The following is a 26,584-nucleotide window of genomic DNA, read 5'->3' on the forward strand; positions in this document are numbered from 1 at the left end:
AAAATTGTTCCCAGGCGGAAGGTAAAGTAGTTTGGCCCAGTTCGCGTGCCGTCGCGGCAAAGCGTCACGCGAAGGATTGTGGGTGAGCGCTCCATGTGAACGCAGACCGGGATCCGAAAAGAGAAGCGAGCGGGGAGCGTCTCCGTCGGCGTCTCCGCCGGCGAGTTGTGAGTAGCGCGCCGGTTTTCGGCCCCTTGCTGGCCCCATGTCCCCTCCCGGGCCGCCTGGGAGAGCTCAGCCGACAGTGTGGGGTGGCAGAGCGTTCCGGGCCGGCCACCTGGAGCGCCCAGGCCAGCGGCTGGGGGCTGTAGGGATGGGCAGCGCTGGAAGCGAGGCCGGGAGCGTTCGCTCCTCCGAGCGACCCGTTTGTCGAGGCTTCAGTTTCCAGCCGTTGTAAGCACTACCTCCGATGGTGGCGCGAGGCATGTCTATGTCGCTACGTCGTGCAGAGGTTGGGGGGTGCGATCTGAAATGGGTACGCGCCCCGTGGAACGCTCTAGGCTTTCCTCGTTAGAGTAGAGCTTTGAAGTGTTTGAAACAGCACTGGCCTGAGTGGTGGCGGCGCCATCTGCAGCCCCAGAAGTGAAGCAGGTAGTGAGAGACAGAAGTGAGGGGCAGAAGTCTCTCTTACTTGGTCGGTCGGCTTTAATTCTTACAGAGGTATTCGACCTTTTGCAAAGTTTAAATCTAGAGAAACCAAACCATCAGAGACTGTTTACAAGGGAACAGTATCCATAACTTCTTTTGTACGTGTTTTCATGTGTTTATAGCGGATCAGCCTATCTAGAATAAAATATAAGAAAATGACATTTGGGACTGGGTAGATGGCACAGTGGTTAAGAGAATTGGCTTCTGCTCTTCCAGAGGACCTGGGTTCAATTCCCAGCACCCACATGATGGTTGATTACAGTCCAGCCAGTTCTAAGGGATTGGAAGCCCTCTAAAGGCCTCCATGGACACCAGGCACCGAAGTGGCGTGCATACATAACACCTATACACATAAAAATAGTTATTGAAGTGACAGCCGGGCGTGGCGGTGCACGCCTGTAATCCCAGCGCAGGAGGTAGAGGCGGAGGCCAGCCTGGTCTACAAAGTGAGTCCAGGACAGCCAGGGCTTCACAGAGAAACCCTGTCTCGAAAAAACAAAAGGAGGGGGCGGGGAGAGACATTTGTTGACTGTAGTGAAACTCCAGTTTGGTTCTTGATACATGGTAGAATTTACAGGAAGAACTCTGAGATAAATCTAATTTGATCCACACACACCGCCATTAGTTAGGAGACAGTTTTATAGAACTAGAAGCTGTTGCGGATATGAAGTAATTATTAACAAAGAGAATGGAACAAAACTATGAAAAGAAATGAGACCCACTGAGATTGCAGAATATCTGTGTGTGTGTGTGTGTGTGTGTGTGTGTTGCATATGCAGTTGCTCACACTAGCCCACATGCCCATGCACACGTGTGCTCATGTATTGGATGCTTGCATATGGGGCCAGAGTTTGAGGCTGGGTGGCTCCTCAGTTGCTCTTCACCTTATTTTTTAAGGCAGGATCTCTCATTGTAACCTGAAGCCCCTCAGGTAAGCCAGACTGGATGACCATTTTCTCTGCCTACCCTAGCTGCCCAGCGCTGGGATGCCAGGTGTGCCGGGTTTTGGTGTGTGTTCTAGAGGAGCAAATCTGGCTTATACTTGTGCAGCAAACACATCAATGACTGAGCCTTCTTCCCAGCATTGCTCTTTGTTTTCTTGAAACAGAGTCTCACTATGTAGCCCAGACTGACCACCAATTCCCTATGTAACTATGTAAGTTCTGGCCTCAAACTCATGATAATCATGACTCCGCCTTCGCAGTCCTGATTTTACATATGTGTGGCTCCGTCCACCAAGAGTAATCTTTTAATTGATGGCAAACACAAGCTAGAAATATAAAATTTCTGAGCGCAGCCAGTTACTAAACATTGCCCTTCACAATGCCAAGGGGTTCTGTTTGGTTTACCTCAAATTTATCTCAAGTGATCTGTAATGGAAGGATTATGGTTTTCTGTGGTTTTTTTTTTCTTTTTTATATTTAACCCAGAATAGGTTAGGTAGCTGAAATTAAGTATAAGTTGCCTTTATTTTATGTACATTTAGAGTGTGTGTGCATACATGTATGCACAGTAAACAAATATGTTTTTTTACATTTTAATTGTATTATTAACCATTCATCATTGTAATATTCTTTTCTATAGTATTTAGTTTCTCTGGATATTTCTTCATTAAGACTTTTAAAATGTCATCCAAACAAGAAATAATGGAAGACCAACGGTTCAGGCGGGTTTCAAAGGATCCCAGATTTTGGGAAATGCCAGAAAAGGACCGAAAAGTCAAAATTGACAAGAGGTTTCGAGCCATGTTTCATGACAAGAAGTTTAAATTGAACTATGCTGTTGATAAAAGAGGGCGCCCTATCAGCCACAGCACCACCGAGGACCTGAAACGCTTCTATGACCTGTCAGACTCTGCTTCTGACCTCTCTGATGAGGAGAGCGAAGTACTGAGCCAGAAGAAAGTAAAGCAGAAAAAAAGCCAGACTACAGAAGAAGTAAAGTCAAAAACGCTGATTGAAAAGAAGAAGAAAGAAACCAAGAAAACTGAACAAAAGGATCCTATAAATAAAAATGACTTAGATAATTCTGAAAAAAAGAAAATGAAAAACACATGTAAGTCCCAGAAGATAGATTCAGAAATAAGTCCCAAGAAGGATAGTGAAGAATTTCTACAAAGTACAAAAAAGAAAAGGAACACCGCCAACCTTAGTGCAGACACTTTGCCCAAAGGAAAAGTAAAGACCAAAGATTCCAGTACCTCTGAAATTGTGACATCTCCAACAGTCAGTTCTAAGGCAAAAAGAGAAAAGCAATCAGGTTGGTTGAGAGTACTGATTCTTTTATATTATACTATTTTACTGTCATCTTTTAAAAAGTAGGTAATTGTTGGTAGTATGTTGAAAAGGATCAGATGTTTATTTTAAAATATAAAGCTCTGGAAGAAAATGATTCCCTGTTTTGGTATCAAAAGACAAACATGAACGCTTGGGTGAACAACTGTGGTTTGTAGTGAGTAATGCTGAGAGCTGCTGTTATATAGGAAGAGATGTTTTTGAAGGTGAGTTGAGGTGGGTACTCACTCATTAGTTCATTCAGCTACTGAGTGACGACTGCTGTAAGGCTAGTCCCCTCGCTTAGGGTTATTGCTCACCTACAATAGGGTGACTTTGCAACTGAGAAAGCTCATGTGCGCTGAACACACAGACATAGTGCTCTGGAGTTTATAGCTTGGTAAGAGGATGGCACTTTTTTTTTTTAAGATTTATTTATCGTTTATACAACATTCTGCCTGCACACCAAACCTTACTGTAGATGGTTATGAGCTGCCATGTGGTTGCTAGGAATTGAACTCAGGACCTTTGGAAGAACAGCGAGTGTTGTTAACCTCTGAGCCATCTCTCCAGCTCCATGGATGGCACTTTTAAGTGAAGCAACATAATGACTTCCCTTGAGCAAGCTGCAGAGTACATGACTAGAATGGAGTTTGATTTGGTTTCAGCTCTTCTTTCCCTTCTGTAGATTTCGCAGATGACAATAGTCAGACAACCACCTGCTGAACTTTGTGTGATGACCATGGTCTAGTGGTACTAGCAATACATAGTAATGAACTTCCTAGTAGTGGCTTTAAAAAGTAAAAATAAGCAGATTAAATAATTTGTATCCAGATTTCATCTCTGTGTAATTAATGATAACAAATTTATATTTTTATATTCTATTTTTATTTAGTATTAATCTCAAGTTGAAAGAGTCATATTTCAAGTGCTAAATTGTCTCTTTTGACTGTTAACTACCCTATTGAATGGCATAGATCTAAAGTAGAAAAAGTCACACCTGTAATATAACATATTGTAACAAGAAGGGCCATAAATGAAATTGAAAATATTCAGAAGTGGTAACCCAAAATGTAATCAAAAATTCCTAAGGGTTACATAATTTGTATTGGATTGGAAGGGGAGGGAGGATTAGGTTTGAGGACCAAAGAACTTTTTGAGCAAACTTAGGATTGGGTGTGTTTAGAAAGATCAGTAGTCCCACTCCGTTGGATAGTAGTCTTGAAGAGGTTTGCAGTTTTAAACTGAATAATCTGCAAGGTCTTCCTCCTGCATCCTCGTGTGCTAAGAAGTTTGTGTAATGCCTGGACTAAGAAGATGAGTCACAAGGACCAGGAGTTCCAGGTCATCCTCAGCTGCATAGTGATCTCCAGGCCAGTGTGAGACCCTGTTTTAAGTTTTAAAAGATGACTTAGCAGGTAAAGGTGCTTGCTGCTCAAGCCCTGCCGCCTGAGTTTGGTCCTTATCCATGCAAATGAGGAAGGAGAGAACCACCTTCACACATGCACTGTGGCATGAGTGCCTCCGCCCTGCCCCTTATACACAAATACATCATGCACAGACAGGCAAACAAAAAAAAAAATTAGGCTTTTTTTGCATATGTTATGCAAGTAAAAAAAGAGGGCATTGGATCCCCTGGAACTGGAGTTACAGGTGGTTGTAAACCACCATGTGGGTGTTGAGAATCAAACCCAGATCCTCTGCAATAGTAACAAATGGTCATAACCCACTAAGCCATCTTGCCAGCCTCCGTGTAGACAAGTTTTAATGGCTCAGTTTGACCCATTAAATCATAGCTTCATTAATCAATAATTTTTCTTTGTTTATGAGCTCATCAAAGGCATGAAATCTTATAAATTCCCTCTTTTGCTTTCCCTTAGTTCAATGTTTTATACATTGTAGGCAATAAGTATTAGATTAACGAATAGATATAAAAACAAATTACATTCTTCATCTTAAATTTTAAAATTTACTTTTCATTCTCCAAACCAGAGTCTCTTGAGTAACTGAAACAGGAATACAATCTTAAATATAGTGTACAGTTTGTAAGGTAATCCACACACAAGGAGGTGATTGCTTTAAACGTAGTTTGGGTGTCCAGAACTCGTCTAAAACAAAGTCTTTTCATCAAATTAGCTCTTTTCCAGTGTTGCATGTTTACCTGTCTGGCCAGGTAGCCAGCTGTGTCTGTAAGTCAGGAAACTGGGGCTCACTGACACTTCTAAACCTGCTGTTCCCTGTACCAAATAGTCATGTCACTGTACTTAATCCTACTGCATCAGCTTTGTACTGCCTTCCTGTTATGTTAGAATACTGCACTGTCCCTCTGCTTTTAGCATCTTGCCCATGCTGCTGACATCCTTGATGTGGGAATCTGGTAGTGTCCTCCTTTTGGAAACAGAGCAGCGGCAGAGCCCATCCCCCTCCATCATACTTCCTTGTTAACTCCTCACATCTGTTTGTTACTTGACTCCTTTCAGTTACAGCACACATGTGGTTGCTGCTCTTTCTATAATTCACAGATCTTTCCTACTGTTTGGAAGAAATTACCTTCATGAGTTATCTCACTTTGATTACTTAACTCCTCTTCCTCCTTTAGTTAGCTGCTGAGTAACCACACTCTTGGAAACTTAGTGCTTTAGAGTAGTTTCATTATGTGCATATTGATCTGATCGTTTATTCCATTATTGTCCCCTGTCCATTCAACTGCAAATTAATTGAAATCATTGAATCATTGATAACTTTTTGCCAACAGTTGTGTATTAAACACCTAGCACAAAGTAGATATTACACAAATGATTAAATGAGTATATAAATGCACTTACATGTTATGATTTCACTTCAGTAACGATTTAGCATGAATTTTACTGAACTTATATTCCTTTTTCTGTTTTATAAAAGTTATATTTTTACTGGCTCTAATGTCAGTAATTTGGATTTGATTTAATTCAGCATGCATACCTCCTTTCTCCCCCAATATGCTGTAGTGGTTCCAGGCATAATGGCAAAAGACAGTGATGGTAAAATGCTTGACAAAGAAGCCCTGCAAGAGGATGCAGACAGTACTAGTGAAATGGGAAGTGATGAGGAATCTGAAGATGAAATCACAAGTGATGGTAGAACTTCAGCTGATGATGATGAAAATGAAGATGAGGAAGAAGAAGATGAAGATAGTGAGGAGGAGGAAGAGGATGAAAGTGACAGTGGTCCTGATCTTGCAAGGGGTAAAGGAAATATAGAAACTAGTTCTGAAGATGAAGATGATTTGGCAGATTTATTTCCAGAAGAACCTGGTTTTGAGCATGCTTGGAGGGAATTAGATAAAGATGCTCCTCGAGCTGATGAGGTAACATTTGCAATAATATTGTTTGTGAATAACAGTACAGTTAGCTTTTATGGGTGGTAGGGCTGCTGTCATTAAATAAAATAGGAAGGAACTGGAGGGCTAATGCATCGCTGGAATTCTTGGCCAGCATGTATAGGCTAGTGTGGGGCATGGTAGCACACACCTGTAGCATCACTTAGGAAGCAAGAAGATTGCTGTAAGTTTAAGGTCAACCTGGAATACGTAGTGAGTTCTAAGCCAACATGGATTATAAACCTGCTCAGTAAAACAAGTCTCAGAAAAGAAAACTAAATAGGAAGAAAACATTAAAGATAAATTGAGAAAGGTTTATTGGTAAAATGTTTGTGAGTCTTATTTCTTGTCGATTGAACCCAGGCTATCTGCCAGGTAAGATCTCTACCAGTGAGTCATATTTCTAGACCCTGGCAGTATTCATGAGTAAGATTAAAAGATCGAGGGGGTGGTGGCACACGCTTTTAATCCCAGCACTTGGGAGGTAGAAGCAGGCAGATCTCGGTGGGTTCAAAGCCAGCCTTGTCTACAAGTGACAGCCAGCGCTCTTGTTACACAGAAAACCACTGTTGGGGGATTAAAACGTCCTGAGACCTGGAGATAAACTCAGTGGTACAGCATTGCTTAGCACATGCCCACCCCTAAGTTTAGTCCCAGCACTAGAAGGATTCAGCAGCTGGAAATGGAGCCACTGTGTATAGATTAAATGTGTATCTAAGCAGATGAAATGGGAAAGAAGTGCTTTCCTTTTTTCTTTTTTTTGGGGGGGGTAAGAGAAGCGTCTCTTTTTTAATTCTGTTTTTAAATTAATTGTAAAGATAGCATGTAAAATGTGATGTATTTGCTGCAGCATTTTTATACATACATGCCAGTGTACTTTGCTCCTACTCTGCCCTCTCCGTCTTTCCTGCCCTGCTCTTGCACATCCTTTCCTCACCCCACAGAGTTCCTCCTTCTGCTTTTGTATCACATGTATTCTTCATTCTCTTTTCCTCCACTCCCTTCAGATCTCTCCCTTCACTCTCAGACCCTTTCTAATTTCATGATGTATATACATCAGTTTATATCTGAATTTAGCAGGCTGGGGAGAGGCTTCAGTCCATAAAGTGCTTGCTGTGCAAACATAAGGACCTGAGTTTCAGTCAGAAAAAATTATTAGAATCCTTAAGGTTCATTGGCCAGCCAGTCTAACCAACTAGTGAGCTCCACATTTAGTGAGAGACCTTGTCTTTAAAAAATAACATGGAGCCAGGGGTAGCAGTGCGCATTTGTATCCCCACACTTGGAAGGCAGAGGCAACAGGACCTCTCTGCGTTCACGGCCAGCCTGGTCCACATAGGGAGCTCCAGGACAGCTAGAGTTACATAGTGAGAAACCGTGTCTTTAAAAAGAAAAATAACGTTGAGAGATTGAGGAAGACACATCAGTGTCAAACTCTGTGAGTTAGTTATGCAGTAGCTTATAAGTACACATATATACGAAAAATTTAAAAATTTTAAAACCTAGCACAAAAGAAAGCACGAAGTATATGTCTTTTGAGGCTGCTATATCTCATTTAACACAGTTTCTAATACCATCTTTTTTTATCTACAAGGGGCATAATTTCATTTTTATTTTTTCCTTTATTTACACTTGTGCTGTGTGTGTGTGTGTGTGTGTGTGTGTATGTGTGTGTGTAGGCCATAGATAGGCATCAGGTGTCTTCCTCAATTGTTTGCTACCTTATTTGTTAAGACAGGGTCTCTCACTGAAGCCAAAGGTCAGTGATTCAGCTAAACTGACTGACCAGCAAGCCTGAGAGCTACTTCTGTCTGTGCCTCCTGAACACCAGGGTTATATAGGCATACTCAACTTTTTAAAATTTCATTTGGGTGCTAGGATCTGAACTCCAGTTTCAGGCTTAGAAAGAAAACACTATGAATTGAGCCATCATCATTCTAGTCATCTGAGTAGGTTTTTGTTTTATCTTTGTTTTTAATGTTTCTAGTGAGCATGTATTAATTATACGTAATAACGGGTTCATTATGACATGCTCATTACCTGTGTATAATGCATTTTGATCACTTCCATTTCTACCTTTATCTTCTTCCCAGTCCCACTTCCTCTTGGGTCATAGACCCTAAGAGGAAGCTACAGCAAGCTGCTTTGCTGAACGGATATGCTGTACCTGCTGAGTTGCCTCCAAGATATTAAGTTTTTTCCCATAAATTAGTGCTGCTGTCAGCTTTATCAGAGGAACTTCTTTTTGCACTAAGCAGCACAACTACAAAGACTCAACTGGTCAAATGTTGAGAATAAGTGACTTGATTGCCCAGATATAAAGAGAACATTTCTCACACCTACACTAGCGCACACCTTCCTTCTGCATGTCTTGAAGAACATTCTAGGAGGCAGGATAGAAGGTCTAAGAGTTGGGTAGAGCCTTTAGAAACCTTTGAGTATATGATCATGTTGCTGAAAATGGGGATAGTTTGACTTCCTCCTTTCTTGTATACATCTCTTAAGTCAGTGGTTTTCAGCTTCTAATGCTGCAGCCCTTGAATACAGCTCCTCATGTTTTGGTGACCCCCAACCATAAAATTATTTCTTTGCTACTTACTTCATAAATATAATTTTGCTACTGTTGTGAGTTATAATGTCAATATCTGATATGCAACCTCTGCAAAAGTGTCACTCAATCCCAGAGAGGTTGTGACCCGCAGGTAGAGAACCACTGCCTGAAGTAGTGTTGTGCATCAGAGTAGAGAAACTGGACACCGTTGTCTTCCTGATTGTAGGTTTTTAGTATTTTCTTTCTGCAGTTCCGAAATCATCTGTGTTACTTAACCGATTTAACACGTAAAGAGAGCTTCCCATGAGACAAACAATAGTAAAACCACAACAAATAAGCACTATCTCCAAACTATTTTTTGGAGTTTTGAACCAGAGTGAGTCATACACTGATGTCTTAAACAAAACAGTTTGAAGACAGTCTATCACTGTGGCGTGAGGAAATAGGTTATCCCAGAGCATTTCCTTACTGCGCAGTAAGAACACAAATATAAGCTCCAGGAGAAATAAGCATAAAAATTTAACGTATTATAAATTACTTATGTAAAAATTCTGGCTGGGCATGACAGCTGAAATCCCAGTACTACAGAGGAAGAGGCAGGAGGATTACAGCAAGTTAAGGCCAGCCAAGTCTTCAAAGGTTCTATGACAAAGATCAACATAAATTCATGATAAAATCTCTAAAGAACTAGGAATAGAAGGAAGAATTCTCAACATAATTAAATCTATATATGACAAATGTGCACACAACATTGTACTAACTGGGGAAAAATTAAAAATGATACAGATCCCAGCATTTGGGAGGCACAAGCAGGTGGATCTCTGTGAGTTGAAGGCCAGTCTGGTTTGCATATTTAATTCCAAGACAGCCCTAGAGCTAGCTATATAGTGAGACCCTGTTGAGAGAGAGAGAAAATACAGTTTCTGCAATTTTTAATAATACTTTAACTTTCGCAGATTACACACCGACTAGCCGTTTGCAACATGGACTGGGATAGATTAAAGGCAAAAGATTTGCTGGCTCTGTTCAACTCATTTAAGCCCAAAGGAGGAGTTGTATTTTCTGTAAAGGTGAGAATGGATTTCATTTAAAGTAAATATTTCTAGGTGCTTTAACTTAAATCTTAGTTTCTAATTAAACTGACTTTAATTTTCCTCATATAAAAATATTTCATTAACCTAGAAATTGTCAAATATAATTGAATATGAAACTGGTGTAATAGGTCTTAAAAAGGAGAAGCAAATTTTCTTCTTTGTGTTTTGGTTTTGTGTGTGTCATGGAATTTAGAGGACCCCTTTCAAGACTAGATCATTTTCTTCCACCATGGATTCTGGAGATGGAATACAGGCTGTTGATGATGTTCTAGTTGTGATTGTGCTCTGACCTAAATTACTTATTTTCAAGGAAATTCTTCAGGATGATTTCTCTTTGTATAGTTAGAAATTAGTCTGCTTTCCTGAAGTAAATTTGAAATGGTTGTTTATTGAGCTGAGTCATGACTCTTGATGTCTTAGTTTTGATAGGGCTGCATGTTCTGTGAAAAAAAATATGAATTATATCTGTCTTATTTTTGTGTTCAGATCTATCCTTCAGAGTTTGGAAAGGAGAGGATGAAGGAAGAGCAAGTTCAAGGACCAGTAGAGTTACTGAGCATTCCTGAGGATGCCCCTGAAAAGGACTGGTACTGAGCATCTAGACTATAAAACTAACCCTAGTAAAGTCATGTCTTTAATTCAGAATCCATTCCCATAATAGGACTGAAGCTTGCACTCACACTAACACGTAGGGTTTGGACAGCTTGATCATTGATAATAGTTGGCGGCACATTATGCCAACAGGTTTTTTTTTTTATATGCTGAGAAATAATGATTGCAGTATTTGAAAAAAAGAACAATTCATGATTGTCTTCATTGCTGTAAATTAATTTTGTTTTCATCTTCATAGTATATTTTTTTCTTAGTTGAGTGTTAAATAGAAAAATAAAGGAATAAAAGTGGTTTTATGTTACAGAAAACAGCATAGGTACTTGTAAACCACTAGGTGGAGCTGTATGTGCACTTACAAAAGTGGTCCTTCACTTGATGGCAACAAGTAGCCGAGAAAGACCTTTAAGGAGCTGATTATAGTTAAGTGAAATAAAGCTTATAAAGTTCAAATCCTAGGCCAGCGAGATGGTTGTCATCTGATTTGACAATCAAAGGACCTGAACTCAATCCCCAGCGCCTACGTGGTAGAAAGAGGAAACTAACTCTTGGGAAAGTTGTTTTCTGACCTCCATCTGTACACCATGGCACACATGTGCTTACAGCTACACAAACACACACTTACCACAAGTAGATAAATACAAAAATTGTTCATTCTGGAACAAACATTTTTCAGGATGCGGCATTAGAGTTAACTTCTCACAAGCATATTTTAAAGATATTTCTGTGTATGTCTGCGTGTGGATTTGTGTACATAGTACAGCTGCCTCTTCAGGCCAGAGGGGATTGTGAGTCCTTCAGTGTGGGTCCAGGAACCAAACTTCGGTCTTCTAAAGAGCAGTATGTGCCATCGACCACAGTGCCGTGTCTCCCTCCCAGCCATGTTTTAAAGACAGTGTCTTATCCAGAAGTTTACCTGGGATATTTACGTGTGATCGCAAAATACATAAAAACAAAAATGGTGAATGTAAAAAGTTAGGATTATGCATAAGTACACGTAACCTGCACAGCTTCTTCACTTGACATTAATTCCAAATACTTAAAACTACACCTTAACTAGGCATGGTGGTGCACGCTTTTAATCCCAGCACTTGGGAGGCAGAGGCAGGCAGATCTCTGAGTTCAAGATCAGCCTGGTCTACAAAGTAAGTTCCAGAACAACCAGGGTGGTTGTATAGAAAAACCCTGTCTTGAAGAAAAAATAAAACACAAAAAGCTACACCTTTTTAGAGTAGTTAACTGACCTTAAGTAGTCAGTGTCCATAGATATGAAATCAGTAGGGAAAAATGACTTGGAACAAGAGCCAGCTTAGAATTTTTGAATTGGTTATGTTTCATTGTTGCCACTATAGGAGTTGAAGGCAGTCTTTGTACATTTATTTTTGGTGGGGAGCTTCCTGTGTTCTTGTGTACATTTGTTTGATTTAGTATTCCCCGTTAGGGCCTCGAGAGAGAAGCTTAGAGACTACCAGTTTAAACGGTTGAAGTACTACTATGCAGTAGTGGACTGCGATTCTCCGGAAACAGCGAGCAAGATTTATGAGGATTGTGACGGCCTGGAGTTTGAAAGCAGTTGTTCTTTCATAGACTTAAGGTAATTCAGTTTACAGCGGAACACTGACGCTTAGGTTGCAGCAAGGGCGTAAGCAGTACAATATCTGAACGAGCAGTACTCTCTTGCGCTCTAGAAAACAAGAAAAACCAATAATAACTGACGGAAAATAATTTATGAGCCATTTTCATTATTTAGAAATAATTCTTTGAAAAAACTTTTTTAAAGGTTATTTATTTGTGTGTGTGAGAGAGAGATCCCCTGGAATTGGACTTGTAGATGGTGGTGAACCACCAGATAGGTGCTAGGAATCAAACCTGGGTCCTGGGCATGAGCCAGCAGGTGCTCTTAACTGCTAAGCCATCTCTCTACCACCCCTTCCAACAATTCTTGATAAAGTAGGTATTTTATGTGTGTGGGGAAATAATCTCCCATGCAAATTATAAAACCTGATTATAATAACCATAGGGTTATTTACCTTTACTTTTCATCCCATTTTCCCTGATGCCTAAAACTTGTCAGTCACCATGACTGATTTACATGGAAAGGTTAGTCATTTGTAAAATGGAATTTTTGTCTAAAACTAGTCTGTTTTTTGTTTGTTTGTCTTTTGAGACAGGGTTTCTCTGTGTATCCTTGGCTGTCCTGGACTTGACTTGATTTTGTAGGCCAGGGTGGCCTTGAACTCAGAGATCTTGCCTGCCTCTGCTTCCCTGAGTGCGAAGATTAAAGCTGTGCACCACCATGCCCAGCTGGCTAAGACTATTCTTAATCAGCCTTAAACTTTTATTTATTTTCAGCGAGCCTTCATGTTTGTGATACAGTATTAATTCTGTTTGATTTTAGGGCTCTACGGTGAGCTAATAGCTTTTACTGCATCTGGGTTTTGTAAGCTGGCTTACATTAACTAGTTTCTAATGCAAACTCTGTCTATATAGGATTCTCTCAAATTTAATGAAATTTCAGATATACTTTATAAATTTTAGAGAAGTTATGCCAAGGTTGTTTCTAGCCTTTTAGAATTTTTATTACGTTTGTATTGTATAGAAACTTTTATATAGTGTATAAACTATAATTAGCGAAAAAAATGATCTCTGGTAATCACTACTTTTTAGGTTTGAATGAATTTTTCTTTTTTTGTTTTTAGGTTTATACCAGATGACATTACTTTTGATGATGAGCCGAAGGATGTGGCATCAGAAGTTGATCTAACAGCATATAAGCCAAAGTATTTCACATCTGCTGCAATGGGAACATCAACGGTATCTCTTAACTCTGAAAATGTGTAGATGGACCAAGCATGGTGGCATGTGCCTATAATCCCAGCACTTGGGAAGTTGAGCAGGGTACGAGGAGCTCAAGCGTCACAGCCTGGGGTACATGAAAGCCAGTATTAAAAAAAGAAAAATTAAATGGGTGTTTAGACTCCTGCTTTTAGCAACACTAGAATTAGATAGTATTCTGACTGTTCGTGCGTTGGATACTGTACTGTTGGCACATGTTTTTCAGAGTGTCCTCTTGTCTTCAAGCCTCAGTCAGTCTGCTAATGTTTTGTTTTGTTTTTCCTCTACTACTTTACCCACTGTTAGCTAGATTCTCTGGGCCTGCGGTTGTATCTCAGTGTTAGAACACTCGTCCAGCATGTGTGGAGGCCTGCGCTTTATCTTAGTTCTTTGATTAGGCAGTGCGTTAGCTATTAAGATTCTAAGGAATAAAAGAAGGACGTAGCTTTACCTCAGATGTTAGCTACACAAAACTATTGACCATTTGAAATAGGGCATTTACTGCAGATGTGATTTTTAAAAGTTTTGTCAACAAAAGAAGTAGAATAATTCAGGACAAGTATAGTTTTCATATTGATAACAGGAAGCCAGATTACTGTGTGTTGCAAAAGTTTGTTACTTAGCTAGATGACTTCTTCTCTCATCCCAGGTCTTTGCCTGCAGCAGTACCCTCCAACACCACACTGGCTTCACTGCCTTTCCTGCGTCATAGAGCAAGCCACTATCTCTGTCAAATGCTGTGCTGCGGTAGGCTGTTCTGGGATTGGTTAGTGACCAAGTGTGGCAAGACACCAGAGTAAATGGGTTCTGAAAGATCCAGCCACACTATGTTGTTTTCAGTACTTCGGTACTTAACGTTGGCAGCGTGTCTGCAGCCAGTCTGCACCGACGGGACCTGTTCCACTTACGGCAACCATCTGGTCATTATCAGAGTAGGGCAACGGAATCCTGTAGTGAAGCGTCTAAGAGAGCGGCAAGGAGTTATTAGGATCGGGTGGTGAATTTGGTGCTTATCTTGTCCTAATACGGAAAATTTGGACTAGACAGAAAAAAACCCCTCCCAGGACCCTTTCACAAGGTACTGAATAGAGCAGTGGTTCTCAGCCTCTGTGTGGTGACTCCTTTAGACATCAGAAGACCCTTTCACAGGGGTCACCTAAGACTTTCAGAAAACACATTTATATTACAATTTCATAACAGTAACAAAATTGTAGTTATGAACTTGCCACAGAAAAAATTGTAAGGTTACCACAACGTGAGGAACTGTATTAAAGGGTCGCAGCACTAGGAAGGTGGAGAACCAGTAGAATACGGGACAGGAGCCCGTCTTCCTCAGTGATATTATCAATGAACTTACTTGGTATAGAGTTTTGCTGTGCTTCTAATCATGAAAACCTTTGTCATCAGTGACTCTTAGTCTTTTTAGGAAAATGGCATCTGTTGAGATTACTAACAGATTTCATGTAGTCCTTGAGTCTACTGTCATTTTGGTGCTTCAGATGAAAATTATGTTCTCACTGGTTCCTAATAGGATTGACCTTTTCTAGCATATTTTCTTATTTTTTTCCCATGATAGTTAATCTCTTTGTTCATACTCAGTAATGTAGTATCATCCATGTAGCTGAGAACCAGGGGGAGGGTAAAAGTAGACACATGTGATTCTCTGTCTACAAATAGGGTACCATTTATTATTCATGTATTTTTTTAACATGCCCATGTATGAATTTTCTATGTACCTTGTAACTTTTTCTTTTGAGGCATGATCTCATTATGTAACTCTCAGTGTAGACCAGGCTAGCCTCAAACTCAGAGAGATCTATCTATCTGTGCCTTTGCTTGCAAGTGCTAGGATTAAAGGCGCACACCACCATGCCAAGCATGCTTTTTAACTTAACACTGAACATGGCAGTTAACATTACAGTGTGATTTAACAAGTATGAATTTACCTCTGTGCTGTTGTCTGTTGGTTTATATTCATTCCTGTATTCAAGGTGGAGATCACTTGGGATGAGACTGATCATGAAAGAATCACAACCCTTAACAGGAAATTTAAAAAGGAAGAGCTTTTGGACATGGACTTTCAGGCCTACTTAGCTTCCTCTAGTGAGGATGAAGATGAGGTGGAAGACGCCCCACAAGGTACTTGCTAGTCCTTTTCTTGAGTGGTTAATAGAACATGTCTTGGGTGAACTTAAAAAGATCCCCAAACTGACTGCATACCATATTCATGTGCATAGAATTACGTGCATGAATACGCATAGATACATGTTTGAAGGACTGGCAGAATGCCCACTGGGTGCAAGTGTGTGTGGTACAAACCTGGTGACCTGACTTTGACCCCCAGAACCCGTGATGGAAGAACTGGCTCACCAGTGGTTGTCCTCCGACCACCACATGTATGCGTTAGCCATACGCAATAGCAGTAGTAGCAGGGGCAGCAGCAATAAAGTTTAAAAACATCCTAAAATTTAAAGTCTGTCTAAGTAAAAATGCCTAGCCTGTCAAACTTGTAAATATGTAAAGTGCTGTTACACACCCCCAACTTTATTGCTAATTAATTAGTTTTGAGACAGTCTCTCTGTGTAGACTTGGCTTACCTTGAAGTCACAGAACACAAGTCTGCCTGCCTCTGCTGCCAAGTTCTGTGATTTGATTGTAGGCATTGACCACTACACCCATGTTTTGCATTGCTGGCGATTGGGCCCGGGTTTTTGTGAATGCTAGGCAAGGATTCCACTAAGATACGTCCTCACCCCCGCTGTGGGAATCCTAAATAACTCTTGTACTTTATTGTGTATTGCTTAGGATGTAACACTGTCTTATTTTCCTTGTTTTACACTTCCCAGACTTCCATAGCTCTTTCTTTCTAAATCTCTTTCCTTCAGCTTTAATTTAAGCCTTGTTAAAATGCCCGTAGTAAGAATGATCTACTATCAAAACTCTCTTAAGGTTGGTTTGTCTGAAAATGCCAGAAAATTTTGTTTTGCTTGCAAATCTAAATTGGATTCTCAAAGGCTTCCCTGAATCCACACTGATAATAACACTCCGTTTACTTTCTTACTTGATTGGTGGAAGCTATCTTGGATTTAATTCATAAAGTGTTAACCTTTTTTTAGTATTGGTGTTCTCAGTAATTTGATTTTTCACTAGTCATTTGATTTTTCTCCTGTCCTTCTAGAACCCTGTTTAAATATGCATTAGCTCTTCCACTGTATCTTCTCATTTTAGACATTTTTGTTTTTCGAAACAGGGTTTCTCTGTGTAGTCCAAGCTGTCCTGGAACTCATAGAGATCCACTTTCCTTTGCCTCAAGTGCAAAGGTGCACTCCACCATGCCGGCTCTCTCTAGATGTTTTGATTTGGAGCTTTGTATGTATAAGGCGCACTCTGCCTCTAAGGCACATCCTCAGCACATTCCAGTTCTCTTGTATCTTTATCATTTTCCCGTGTGCTTCATTCTGGATGTCTTCTTCTGTTGACACATCTTCTAGTTTCAAAGTGTCATTTCAGTAGTGTGCACTCTGCTAAGGTCTGTCATCTAGTGAGTTCTTTACCTTGGTGGCTGTTTCACTTTTAGAAGTATCTATTTTTCACATCAACAATCCCTTTTTGTCGTTTACTCTCTTGAGTTTGAGATTTGTCTGGCACTCCCTCCGGACCTCTGCTTAATTCCAGAGACTAGTTGAACTTCTTCTGTGGACTTGAACTTGTGTCCTGGTCCTTGATAGTTCTGGTCCTTCAGTTCACAGCTGCGGATCAGGAGCTAAGTGCTCAGAAACAATACAGACCTTAAACACTGGGGATCATCCTTGTGATAGTATATTGTATTATATTATTATTTAAACATTTGTTTATTCGTGGATTTGACATATTTGAGTGTTTTGTCTTCATGCATGCCTGAAGAGGGAATCAAATCCCATTACAGATGGGTTGGGAGCTACCATGTGGTTGCTGGGAATTGAGCTCAGGACCTTTGGAAGAGCACTCAGGTGCTCTTAACTGCTGAGCCGTCTCTCCAGCCCCATGATATTACATTTTCTATTCTTGATTTTGACATGATAATTCTTCATTAACTTGTCAGTTCTTTCAAACTTTAATTTCATTTTCTAATCCCTTTGAAACTTTTATAAAAACTTTAAAAATAGTATATCCAACTTAATCTTCTCAGTAAAAAGTTTGATATAGTAGAAGCAATAATTGCCAGCTGTATCTTTATTTTAGAAATTTTGATGAGGGCTGAAGAGATGGCTCAGAGGTTAAGAGCATCGGCTACTCTTCCAGAGGTCCCAAGTTCAATTCCCAGCAACCACATGATGGTTCATAACCATCTATAATGAGATCTGGTGCCCTTCTGGAATGCAGACAGAACACTGACTAATTAATTAATTAATTGATTAATTAATGATGGCTGTGTACTTGTTAAATTGATCATTCTATTTGTTTAAAAATAACTAATTTTGTAAACTGTAATACCAATTTTTCTTCATCATTTAGTTATTTGGTTTTGATTTTTTATGAGTCTCTGTCACTCTGCTTGTGTGAGTGTGTGGTATAGATGTGTGTGTGCAGTTATGTACACATGTGCTGTGGAGGTCACCATTTAGTATCTTCAGTTAGTTTTTTGAGACAGGGTCTCTTCCGCTCTCACGGAACATGGAGCTCCCTAATTGGCTAAGCTGGCTGGTCACCAAACCTCAAATCCGTTTTGTCTCTGTTTCTCAAGTGCTGGGATTGGAGGCTTGCCCAGCTTTTATTTAAACGTTAAGGCCGTATGTTTGCATGACAGACACTCTGAGACCAACTGAGCTGTGCTCAGCCCTAAAAGTATTGTCAGTGCAATGTGAGATTTTTTTCCATTTGCTTGCTTGTTTGTTTGTTTCGGCTGTTCAAGGGATTCAACTGGTCCACAGCTATAGCCCTTCAGCTTTTGTGTGATATTATCTGCCTTCACATCTTTGTTGTTTTTATCTAATAGAATTAGCAAACATTAACAACTGTGAGTTCAGTGACAAAAAGTGAAAAACCAGAAATGTTAAACATAGATATAACTACTTTAAATCAGCAAGAAAGAACATCTTTATTTATAGTTTAACTTTTTTCTTAGTGTTTGCCCTTTACATGATGTGTTATTTCTATAACCTAGTGTCATATGAAATAATACATAAGTACTTTTCTACTTTTAACATGGGCCTAATATTTTAACATTAAGCCTTGACTTTCTTAGATTCTGAATGGTGTGTTGTTTTTTTGTTTTGTTTTGTTTTGTTTTGTTTTTATATTACTGAAAGTAGTGCCTTACCCTTTTAAGTTTGCCATAAAATACTATTTTGCAGTTACCAGTTTAGGGAAAGGAAAACTGTGTTTAATAGCTACTGTTTATTTGTATATCTTACATACTGATAAAGCCATGTAATTACATAAGTGTTTCATACTCTAGAAAAGTGTAGTTTTCAGGCTGGTGGGATGGCTCAGTGGGTAGAGGCTCTTGCTGTCAGGCCTGATGGTCTGAATTTGGTCCCTGGGTCCCACCCACACAGGGAAGGAGAGAAGCAATGCCTCAGAGTTTTTATGGCACATGTATACATACAATAAATAAATGTAATGAAGCTTTAATAAAGAGCATATGTAATTTGCAGTGGTGCTTGTATTGGATATGAAAGACTATACATTTTTAAGGCTATGGTGGCTGGTGCTTATTAATCCGTCTGATGAATCTGAAGGTTTTTTTTTCTTAATGTACATAGTATAGCCTCTCACAGACCTTTATAGCCTTTCCCTTGTAAATCAAAAGGATGGCTTTGTCTTCATCTACTGTAGGTATAGGAAAGAAATTTATATGTCTGTATGGACATTATGTACTTTTCTGAAAATTCTCAATAGCTTTTTGTTCGTTTTTGTTTTTTTACTGGGTCCATGTTTTTCAAATGGGCTTTGTTTGTTTTTGAAAAATGGAACTAAATTTTATTCTTTTTTATTACACTTATAGTGTGAGTGAGTGTGTGTGTATACATATATTGAGTATGAGTGTGGAAATTAGAGAAGAGCTTGAAGGAGTCAGTTGTTTTTTCCTACCATGTGGGTTCTGGGGATCAGAGTCAGTCACCATGCTTGACAGCAGGTATCTGTCCTCTCTGAGCCATTTCACTCATCCTGGAATTATTTTACTTTATTTCATTTTATTTTATATATATGGGTGTTTTGCCTGCTTGTCTGTGTGCTGTTTGAGCAAACCTAGTGCCTATAAAAGCCAGAAAAGGGCATCTCTTCAAGATCCCTTGGATCTTGAATTATGGATGGCTTCTGAGCTGTCATATGGGCACAGGGAATTGAACCCAGGTCCTCTGGAAGAGGAGCCAGTGCTGTTATCCATTGAGCCATTTCTTTACCCACCCAGCCCCCATTTAAAATTTTAAAACAATTAACAATAGGGCAGCTTCTATCAGGAAATAAGTATTAACATCAGAAAGTAAGCCGTAATTTTTCATTATATTTAATATCTTGTACTAAATCGACTTACTCTCTTGGATATGGCTCAGTGGTAGAGTTTTTGCCAAGCTTCATAAAGCACTATGGTTAACCTTCAGTATTGTAAAATAGGAAGAAAAATCCTTAGACTCTGTTGGTTCCAAATCTTGACTTTACCACATAGTGACATAGCAGAGGTCAAGTTTTCTTAGCTCTCTGCTCCTTTCTTTGTGTAGTTGTGAAGTAAGAATTATAATAGTAGCTGGCTCATGGAATGATTGAAATGATGTCTGTAAAGTATTTAACATAGTATCTGGTATAGTGTATTTTAATTCTTAAAACTAAAGATTAATGTCTTTCAGTCTGAAATATGCCAATTATGTTCTCTTTCAAAAGCATGCCTTTTTCTCCTGTATTTTAATTGATTACAAACTTGCCTTAATCTGTAACTTAGTGGCTGTGATAGCTACATTAGTATTTTTGAGTACTAAATGTTCCTGATTGTTGTTTGTAAGAATAGCTTACTGTTTGAATTTATTTTTGAAAAATCTTAAGTACTATTAAGACATTCATAAAATAGTGTCCTTGAATTAAAAAAACAGACCTACATGAGTTATCCCACATTTTAGAGCTTCAGAAAGTACAATTTTAGTACTGGAAAAAATCAATTTAAAGTAAGCCATCAGAGACTTACCACTAGAATTTCAACCTGGAAGGAGCTTGCTTCTAATTATGTTTTCAGAAGTAAGCTTTTAATAGAATGAAATACATTGCCATTTCGTTAATGTGTTCCTCATGTTTTCTCCATTGCATGATGGGACATAGAACAGAATTCCATCTAACATTATTATTGTGGCACAAAGCACAAGCAAAACAAAACAATGAGTTTCGGCTGTGGGTGGAAATGTAAAAGTGTGATGGATGATGGGAAGAATGCCCACAGCCATTTTGTGTTCATTAGAAAGAACAATAATTGTTAAATATGTACTTACGATGTCTTCCCTGGCCTGTCCCCTGCTTTGAAGACGTAAGAGCAAGGTGTGAACACTGACAATCTGTAGCTCCAGGCTTACATCGCAGTTCAGTGGCCCACAGGTTACAGAGACAGGAACTCGAGCCTCGCTGCCTCACTTTCAGCCCTCCTCTACTGGAGATGTTTAATGAATTTAATAAGTTTGTATGTTTTACGTTAAAACCCAGTTTTCTAGTTTATGTTACTGACTTGAAGAATTTACATTGAAACTGTAGAACAAACTTCCTTTATGGGTTGATTTTTCTCTGATACACGTTGCCAGTGAGTTTTATACTGTTTCTTCACGTTTTAATTTTTATGAAACTAGAATTTAGAAATAATCAGTTACCTTTCCACACAGCAAAATTAATTTAATTGATGAACAACACTCTAGGAGTAAATGTGCTTATTCACAATCCAGTGGAAAGGACTGCCAGTGTAATCGGGTGTCAGATTTATATTCTAAACAGCTTCCTTCGCCTCTTCTCTGTGGCCCGAGAGGCCAATCCCATGTGCCGAATCTAGCAAAGTTCAGCCTCCTTTTGTTGAACAGAATATTTTCAAAGCCGCTGTGCTGGTGACGGAGGACAGAGAAGGAACTAAAGTGTACCCTAGTGCTCTTGCAGTTTCACAGAAGGGAATTTTATGTTGTGTCTGACAATGGCTTTGTTGTGTCTGGGTCTTACTGAGTACAGGACCAAAGTCTTTGCTTTCATTTTTACAAGTTGAAGTTGTGTTCCGTGGTTGCAGTATTTCTTTAACACGACGTTGTAGCAGTGTCCTGAAGAGAGCATGAGAGCTAAACAGTAAAGTGGGAAAATAATTGTTTCTCTCTATTAAATGAGATTGATTAATTTGCTTGTTTGTTTTAGGTGAGGATGGAGTCAATGTAGGAGAAGATGGCAAAACAAAGAAAAGCCAGAAGGATGATGAAGAACAAATTGCTAAGTATAGACAGCTCTTGCAGGTTATTCAAGAAAAAGAAAAGAAAGGAAAAGAAAATGATATGGAAATGGAGATCAAGTGGGTTCCAGGTAAGAATTAGATATTAAAGGTCAGGTTTGCTTCTGAATGCATTTAGCTGCAATAATAAAGCAAACTTTTAAAAAAGCTATTTTCCAGAAATAAAATTTCTAGTAAGGAAATGGTATTTAATTCACTTCAGAATTAACATTTTTGCTATTTTTCCATTTTTTTAAAATTTTTGTATACAGTACACTTTGATCATATATATTCTTTCCCCTCTCCCTACCCCCCAGATCCTCCCACCCCATACCCACTCAAACCTCATGTTCTCTCTCAAAAAAAAGAAAAATGTTTAAAAAGATGAAAAAACAAACTCAAAAGAAAATAAAGAACATGCACATACACACACATAATAAAACTAAGTACACAGAAAACCAGTGGCCTCTCTTGTGTAATGGCTACTCCTGGGCACAGGGCCTGCCCCAGCTTCTTCTGGCTGATGTACCCAGTGCCATTCTCTTAGAGAAAACTGATTTTCCCTCTCCCGGTAGGTGTCATGCAAATATCTTCTTGATTGGGGCTGGGCTGTGTCTACTGCCCCTTCTCAGGGCCGAGGTCTGCTGTGAACCTGTTGCTCTTGTTCTGTCGTGGTCTCTGTGAGCGCTTACGTGTGTCAGTCCTATTTCTGGGAATGCTGTTTCTCTGGAGCCTTCTGGCTGTTAAACTCTTTCTACCTCTTTTTACCTATATATTCCCTGAGCGTTGGGGTGGGGAGTGGGGGGCCATCATTTTATACTCTTTCCAGCTTATATTTTATTAGTTTGTTGGGTGTACTAACTACAGGTTTTTCCTGTCCAGTTATAAGCATAGCCCTTTCCTAGGTCTGATTCCTCTATTTAGAATATTGAGGGGCTGGAGAGGTGGCTCAGAGGCTAAGAGCACTGGCTGTTCTTCCTAGAGGTCCTGAGTTCAATTCCCAGCACCCACATGGTGGCTCACAACCATCTATAGTGAGATCTGGTCCCTCTTCTGGTGTACAGGCAGAACACTATAAATAATAAATAAATAAATCTTAAAAAAAAATGTTTAAAAAAAAAACCAAAAAAAAAAAAAAAAGAATATTGAAAGTTGAAACCAAGTATTATTACAATTCTTTTCCAAGGCTATAGTTCTCAAGTGATCCCTTTTCTTGTCACCATTATTGTTTCTTCATTTATAAGGTTTCACTAATATAAAATGTGTTATTAAGTGTTCCATGTCAATCTTGCTTGAGTTAAAAAATGTGGCCTAGTAGAATAGTACCATGCAAATTTTAAAAGGTCAAACCTAGGAGCTGGAGAAATGGCTCAGTGATTAAGAGCCTTGTCTGCTCTTAATCCCAAAGGACCCAGGTTCAATTCCCAGCATCCACATGGCAGCTCACAACTGTGTGTAATGCCAATTCCAAGGGATCTGGCACCTTCACAATAATGCTTCACACTAATAAAATTAAATTAAATTAAATTTTTAAAATAAAAGTCAAGCCTAAAGGTAGGTTAAAGCTAGCATAAACAAGGATTGTCCCATACAGTATATATTTACACACATACACACCAATAGTTAGACATATCTGCATGTACTTTGCAAGTAGAAATGCTCACAGCCCGCTGCTATTTACATATAATTAGTCTCTCACTGTTTCTACTGTTCATTCCAGTAGCTCCTACATATACAAATACAGGAGCTGTCATTTGCAGGTAACTTGTATACATCATCTTGTATACTTAAAATCATATCTAAATGACAAAGGCCATGGAAACAGTTGTCATAGTAAATACATATTTTTGATAGTGACAAACAATATATGTGTTCAGTGCAGGTACAGTTTCAGGATTTTTTTTTAATAGTTTTTATTGAAGTTGGTGGATATAGAATCCATGGATACAAAATTTAGCCCCTGTTTTAGTGATGAATTTTGATCTGTGATTTTCTTGAAATATCCTTGCTAATAGAGTAGGAGACCTCATGAAGTTAATTAGGAGCTATACCTCTTAGTGTGTTTTTATCTTGACTTTTGCTTTGTGGAAGGAATGCTAATATTAGCTAAAGTTTTGGTTTTATTTTGTTTTTAATATAAAATGAAGGGGTTGGGGGTTTAGCTCAGTGGTAGAGCGTTCAAGCGCAAGGCCCTGGGTTTGGTCCTCAGCTCTGGAAAAAAAAAAAAAAAGACAAAATAATATAAAATGAAAAATTATCACCCATAATTCTACCACCCTGACTCAGCTATGGCTTGGGTAAGTTCTAGTTCCATTTGTCATTTCTCTGTTGTCAAATGTTTAACCATATTTCTAATCTTTCAGTGCAGTGGATTGTGGCATTAAGAGAAACAGGACAGTTTCCAAAGCCACAAATTGGTCCTTTCTAAGGGCTCTTGGCTTTCATCACTAGCCAATACCTGGCTTGTGTTTTTTTTAGGTTTTTTTAATTTTAAAAAACAACAGTCTGTTTTTAACAGTCTTCCCATCCCCCGTCCCCTTTAGAAGGCCAGTGAAGAGCATCCATGCCAGAGCAAGAGTCAGATGCTGGCAGTCAAGCTCACACTAATCAGCTGTCCGCCTTGCCTTCCTCTTCACACATGCTGGGGTCAGCCTGTGGTTGTCTCAAACCTACATCAGAAGGATCAGTACTAAACCCAGGTGCCAGGTGTCACAACCTTCCTAATGCTGCACCCCTTTAATACGGTTCCTCGTATTGGAGTGACCCCAACCATAAAATTACCACATTGCTACTTCATAACTGTAATTTTGATATTGCTGTGAACTGTAATATAAATATGTGATATGCAGGATATCTAATAGGCGAAAAGATTATAAACCACTGGTCTAAGATGTTATACAGAATCTATATCTTTTTTCACAGCTTGAGCTATTTTTTGTAGAGTAGCTTCCCAAAATAGAAGTACCAGCAGGGGACATGGGCACTTTCTGTGTGTTTCTTGAGGTTGCTGTCAGATTTCTTTTCCAAAATGTCACATCAATTTATAGTTTCTTCAACAGTCAGTACGTTTCACATTTTTCTGAATAGAGTGATGTTGATTTCCTTAGAGAATTGAATACATCAACTTAAATTTTTTTTAAACTATACTGACATTTATAAATATTCAAACTGTGTGTGTGTGTACATACATGTGTGTGCTTCTGTGTAAAGGTAGGTGGTTTGTGAAGATCACAGAACAACTTTCAAGAGTCATTTTTCCTCTTTCCAGCATGAGGCTTCTTAGAATCAAACTCAGGTTGTCATGTCTGGGGACAAGTACCTTTATCTACTTAGCCATCTTGCCAGCCCAATCTGTATTTTTGAAGGCTTCTGATAGGGTGTTTTTACTGTGAATGCTTGTTGTATACATATACATATATATGTGAGTGTGATTGTGAAAGGGGTTTTTTACATATATGTGCTATGTGAGGTAATAGAGCTACTTTTGTTCAACATCGGTTTACAAATTTGAAGAGTAGGATTAATAATACTTAGTTTTGAGGCATTTGTGAAGGTATGTTTCATGTCATATGTATTTTGATAGATTTATCTTAAGAAAATACAGGTTTTTGTAACAATTATTATAAACCTGTGTGCTTCTGTGATATACTTGAGTAAATGAGAAAGGCCCGGGAGAGTATGTGTCATTCACTGGTTCTTCTGGGGCTTCCATCTCAAATATTAAACTCTTGAGAAGAATAAGTAATCTTACTTATACTTGTTTGAGTTGAAGGAAACTTGCTGCTACTTAAACTTCTGCCTCTTTACATTGAGTATAGTCACTAAAGTGTAAGGACCAAGTGAAATAGATAGCAGGCTCCAGTCATAGAAACCCAGTATCCATGGACTTGACTAAGGTAAACTACTCTTTCTATTGATACTTACTTACTATGAAAATGTGGTAATTCAATATTACTAATTAAGACTATGTAGGAACATTAATTAGAAGACTCTTGAAAAATCTGTAATTCCTTAGTTTTGTCTTTGTGACATAGCATCTTCTACTGGATACTGTGTAAAGTTCCTGTCTGACTCTCCAATGAGTTAATCAGTGAGTGTGCCTCCTGCTGTCTCACCCCAAGAGAGCAGTTCCCCTTTCTTCCTGCCTTGGGCGGTAGAGTGGGGTTACAGCTCATTTTCACCACTTTGTCTTGCCTCCACTTTTCTTTTGTTTGTTTGTTTGTTTGTGTGTTTGTGTGTTTTGTTTTTGGTGGTGGTGGTGGTTTTTCAAGACAGGGTTTCTCTGTGTGGCCTTAGCTATCCTGGAACACATTGTGCAGACCAGACTGGCCTTGAACCCAGAGATTCACCTGCCTCGGCCTCCAAGCGCAGGGATGGAAGGAGTGCGCCACCACTGCCACCCACTTGTCAGAGCAGTGAGCCCATTTTCTTACGTCTGCTCCCCGTCTCTCATTGGTCTGTTCTTTTGCTGTTTTCCATCGGGAAGCTTACATAGACATCAGAGACAACATACATGGCTGTTGAATTATTCATTGTTTATTCAGAAACAGTGTGTTGAACGAGTTGTATATTCCTTTTGTTAGGTAGCCTTGATCCAAACATTTAATTTTCTGGCATCTTAAAACCTGTTCACTATTTATTTTTGGCTATATCTCTATTTCCATTTATTGCCAATGTACTCATTATTTGAAATACATTCACAAAATGTTTTTTGCTTAAAGCTTTTTAAAAAGCCAGATGTTTTAATTTTGAGTTGAAGGCCATGGATGTCACTCAGTGATAGAGCACTTGACTGGT

General features: G+C 39.1%; 1 protein-coding gene across 2 annotated transcripts in view; it reads left to right on the forward strand.

The window, feature by feature from the left end:
• Positions 1 to 30: 30 nt before the first annotated feature.
• Esf1 (ESF1 nucleolar pre-rRNA processing protein homolog) overlaps positions 31 to 26,584 on the forward strand; it is a 51,771-nt gene continuing 25,217 nt past the window's right edge. Inside the window, exons 1-9 of one of the 2 annotated variants that reach the window (XM_021642563.2) lie at positions 31 to 167; positions 2,233 to 2,907; positions 5,909 to 6,267; positions 9,787 to 9,900; positions 10,411 to 10,511; positions 11,975 to 12,127; positions 13,233 to 13,347; positions 15,360 to 15,507; positions 21,718 to 21,879. In XM_021642563.2, the coding sequence (XP_021498238.1) occupies positions 2,274 to 2,907; positions 5,909 to 6,267; positions 9,787 to 9,900; positions 10,411 to 10,511; positions 11,975 to 12,127; positions 13,233 to 13,347; positions 15,360 to 15,507; positions 21,718 to 21,879 (1,786 nt within the window). In that variant the 5' untranslated portion in view covers positions 31 to 167; positions 2,233 to 2,273. Of the gene's footprint in view, positions 168 to 246; positions 394 to 2,232; positions 2,908 to 5,908; positions 6,268 to 9,786; positions 9,901 to 10,410; positions 10,512 to 11,974; positions 12,128 to 13,232; positions 13,348 to 15,359; positions 15,508 to 21,717; positions 21,880 to 26,584 lie in introns of those variants that run through there. The other variant, XM_060383180.1, reaches the window with a different exon arrangement.

The sequence above is a fragment of the Meriones unguiculatus genome, chromosome 4, assembly GCF_030254825.1.
Source record: "Meriones unguiculatus strain TT.TT164.6M chromosome 4, Bangor_MerUng_6.1, whole genome shotgun sequence".
Classification (NCBI taxonomy): domain Eukaryota; kingdom Metazoa; phylum Chordata; class Mammalia; order Rodentia; family Muridae; genus Meriones; species Meriones unguiculatus.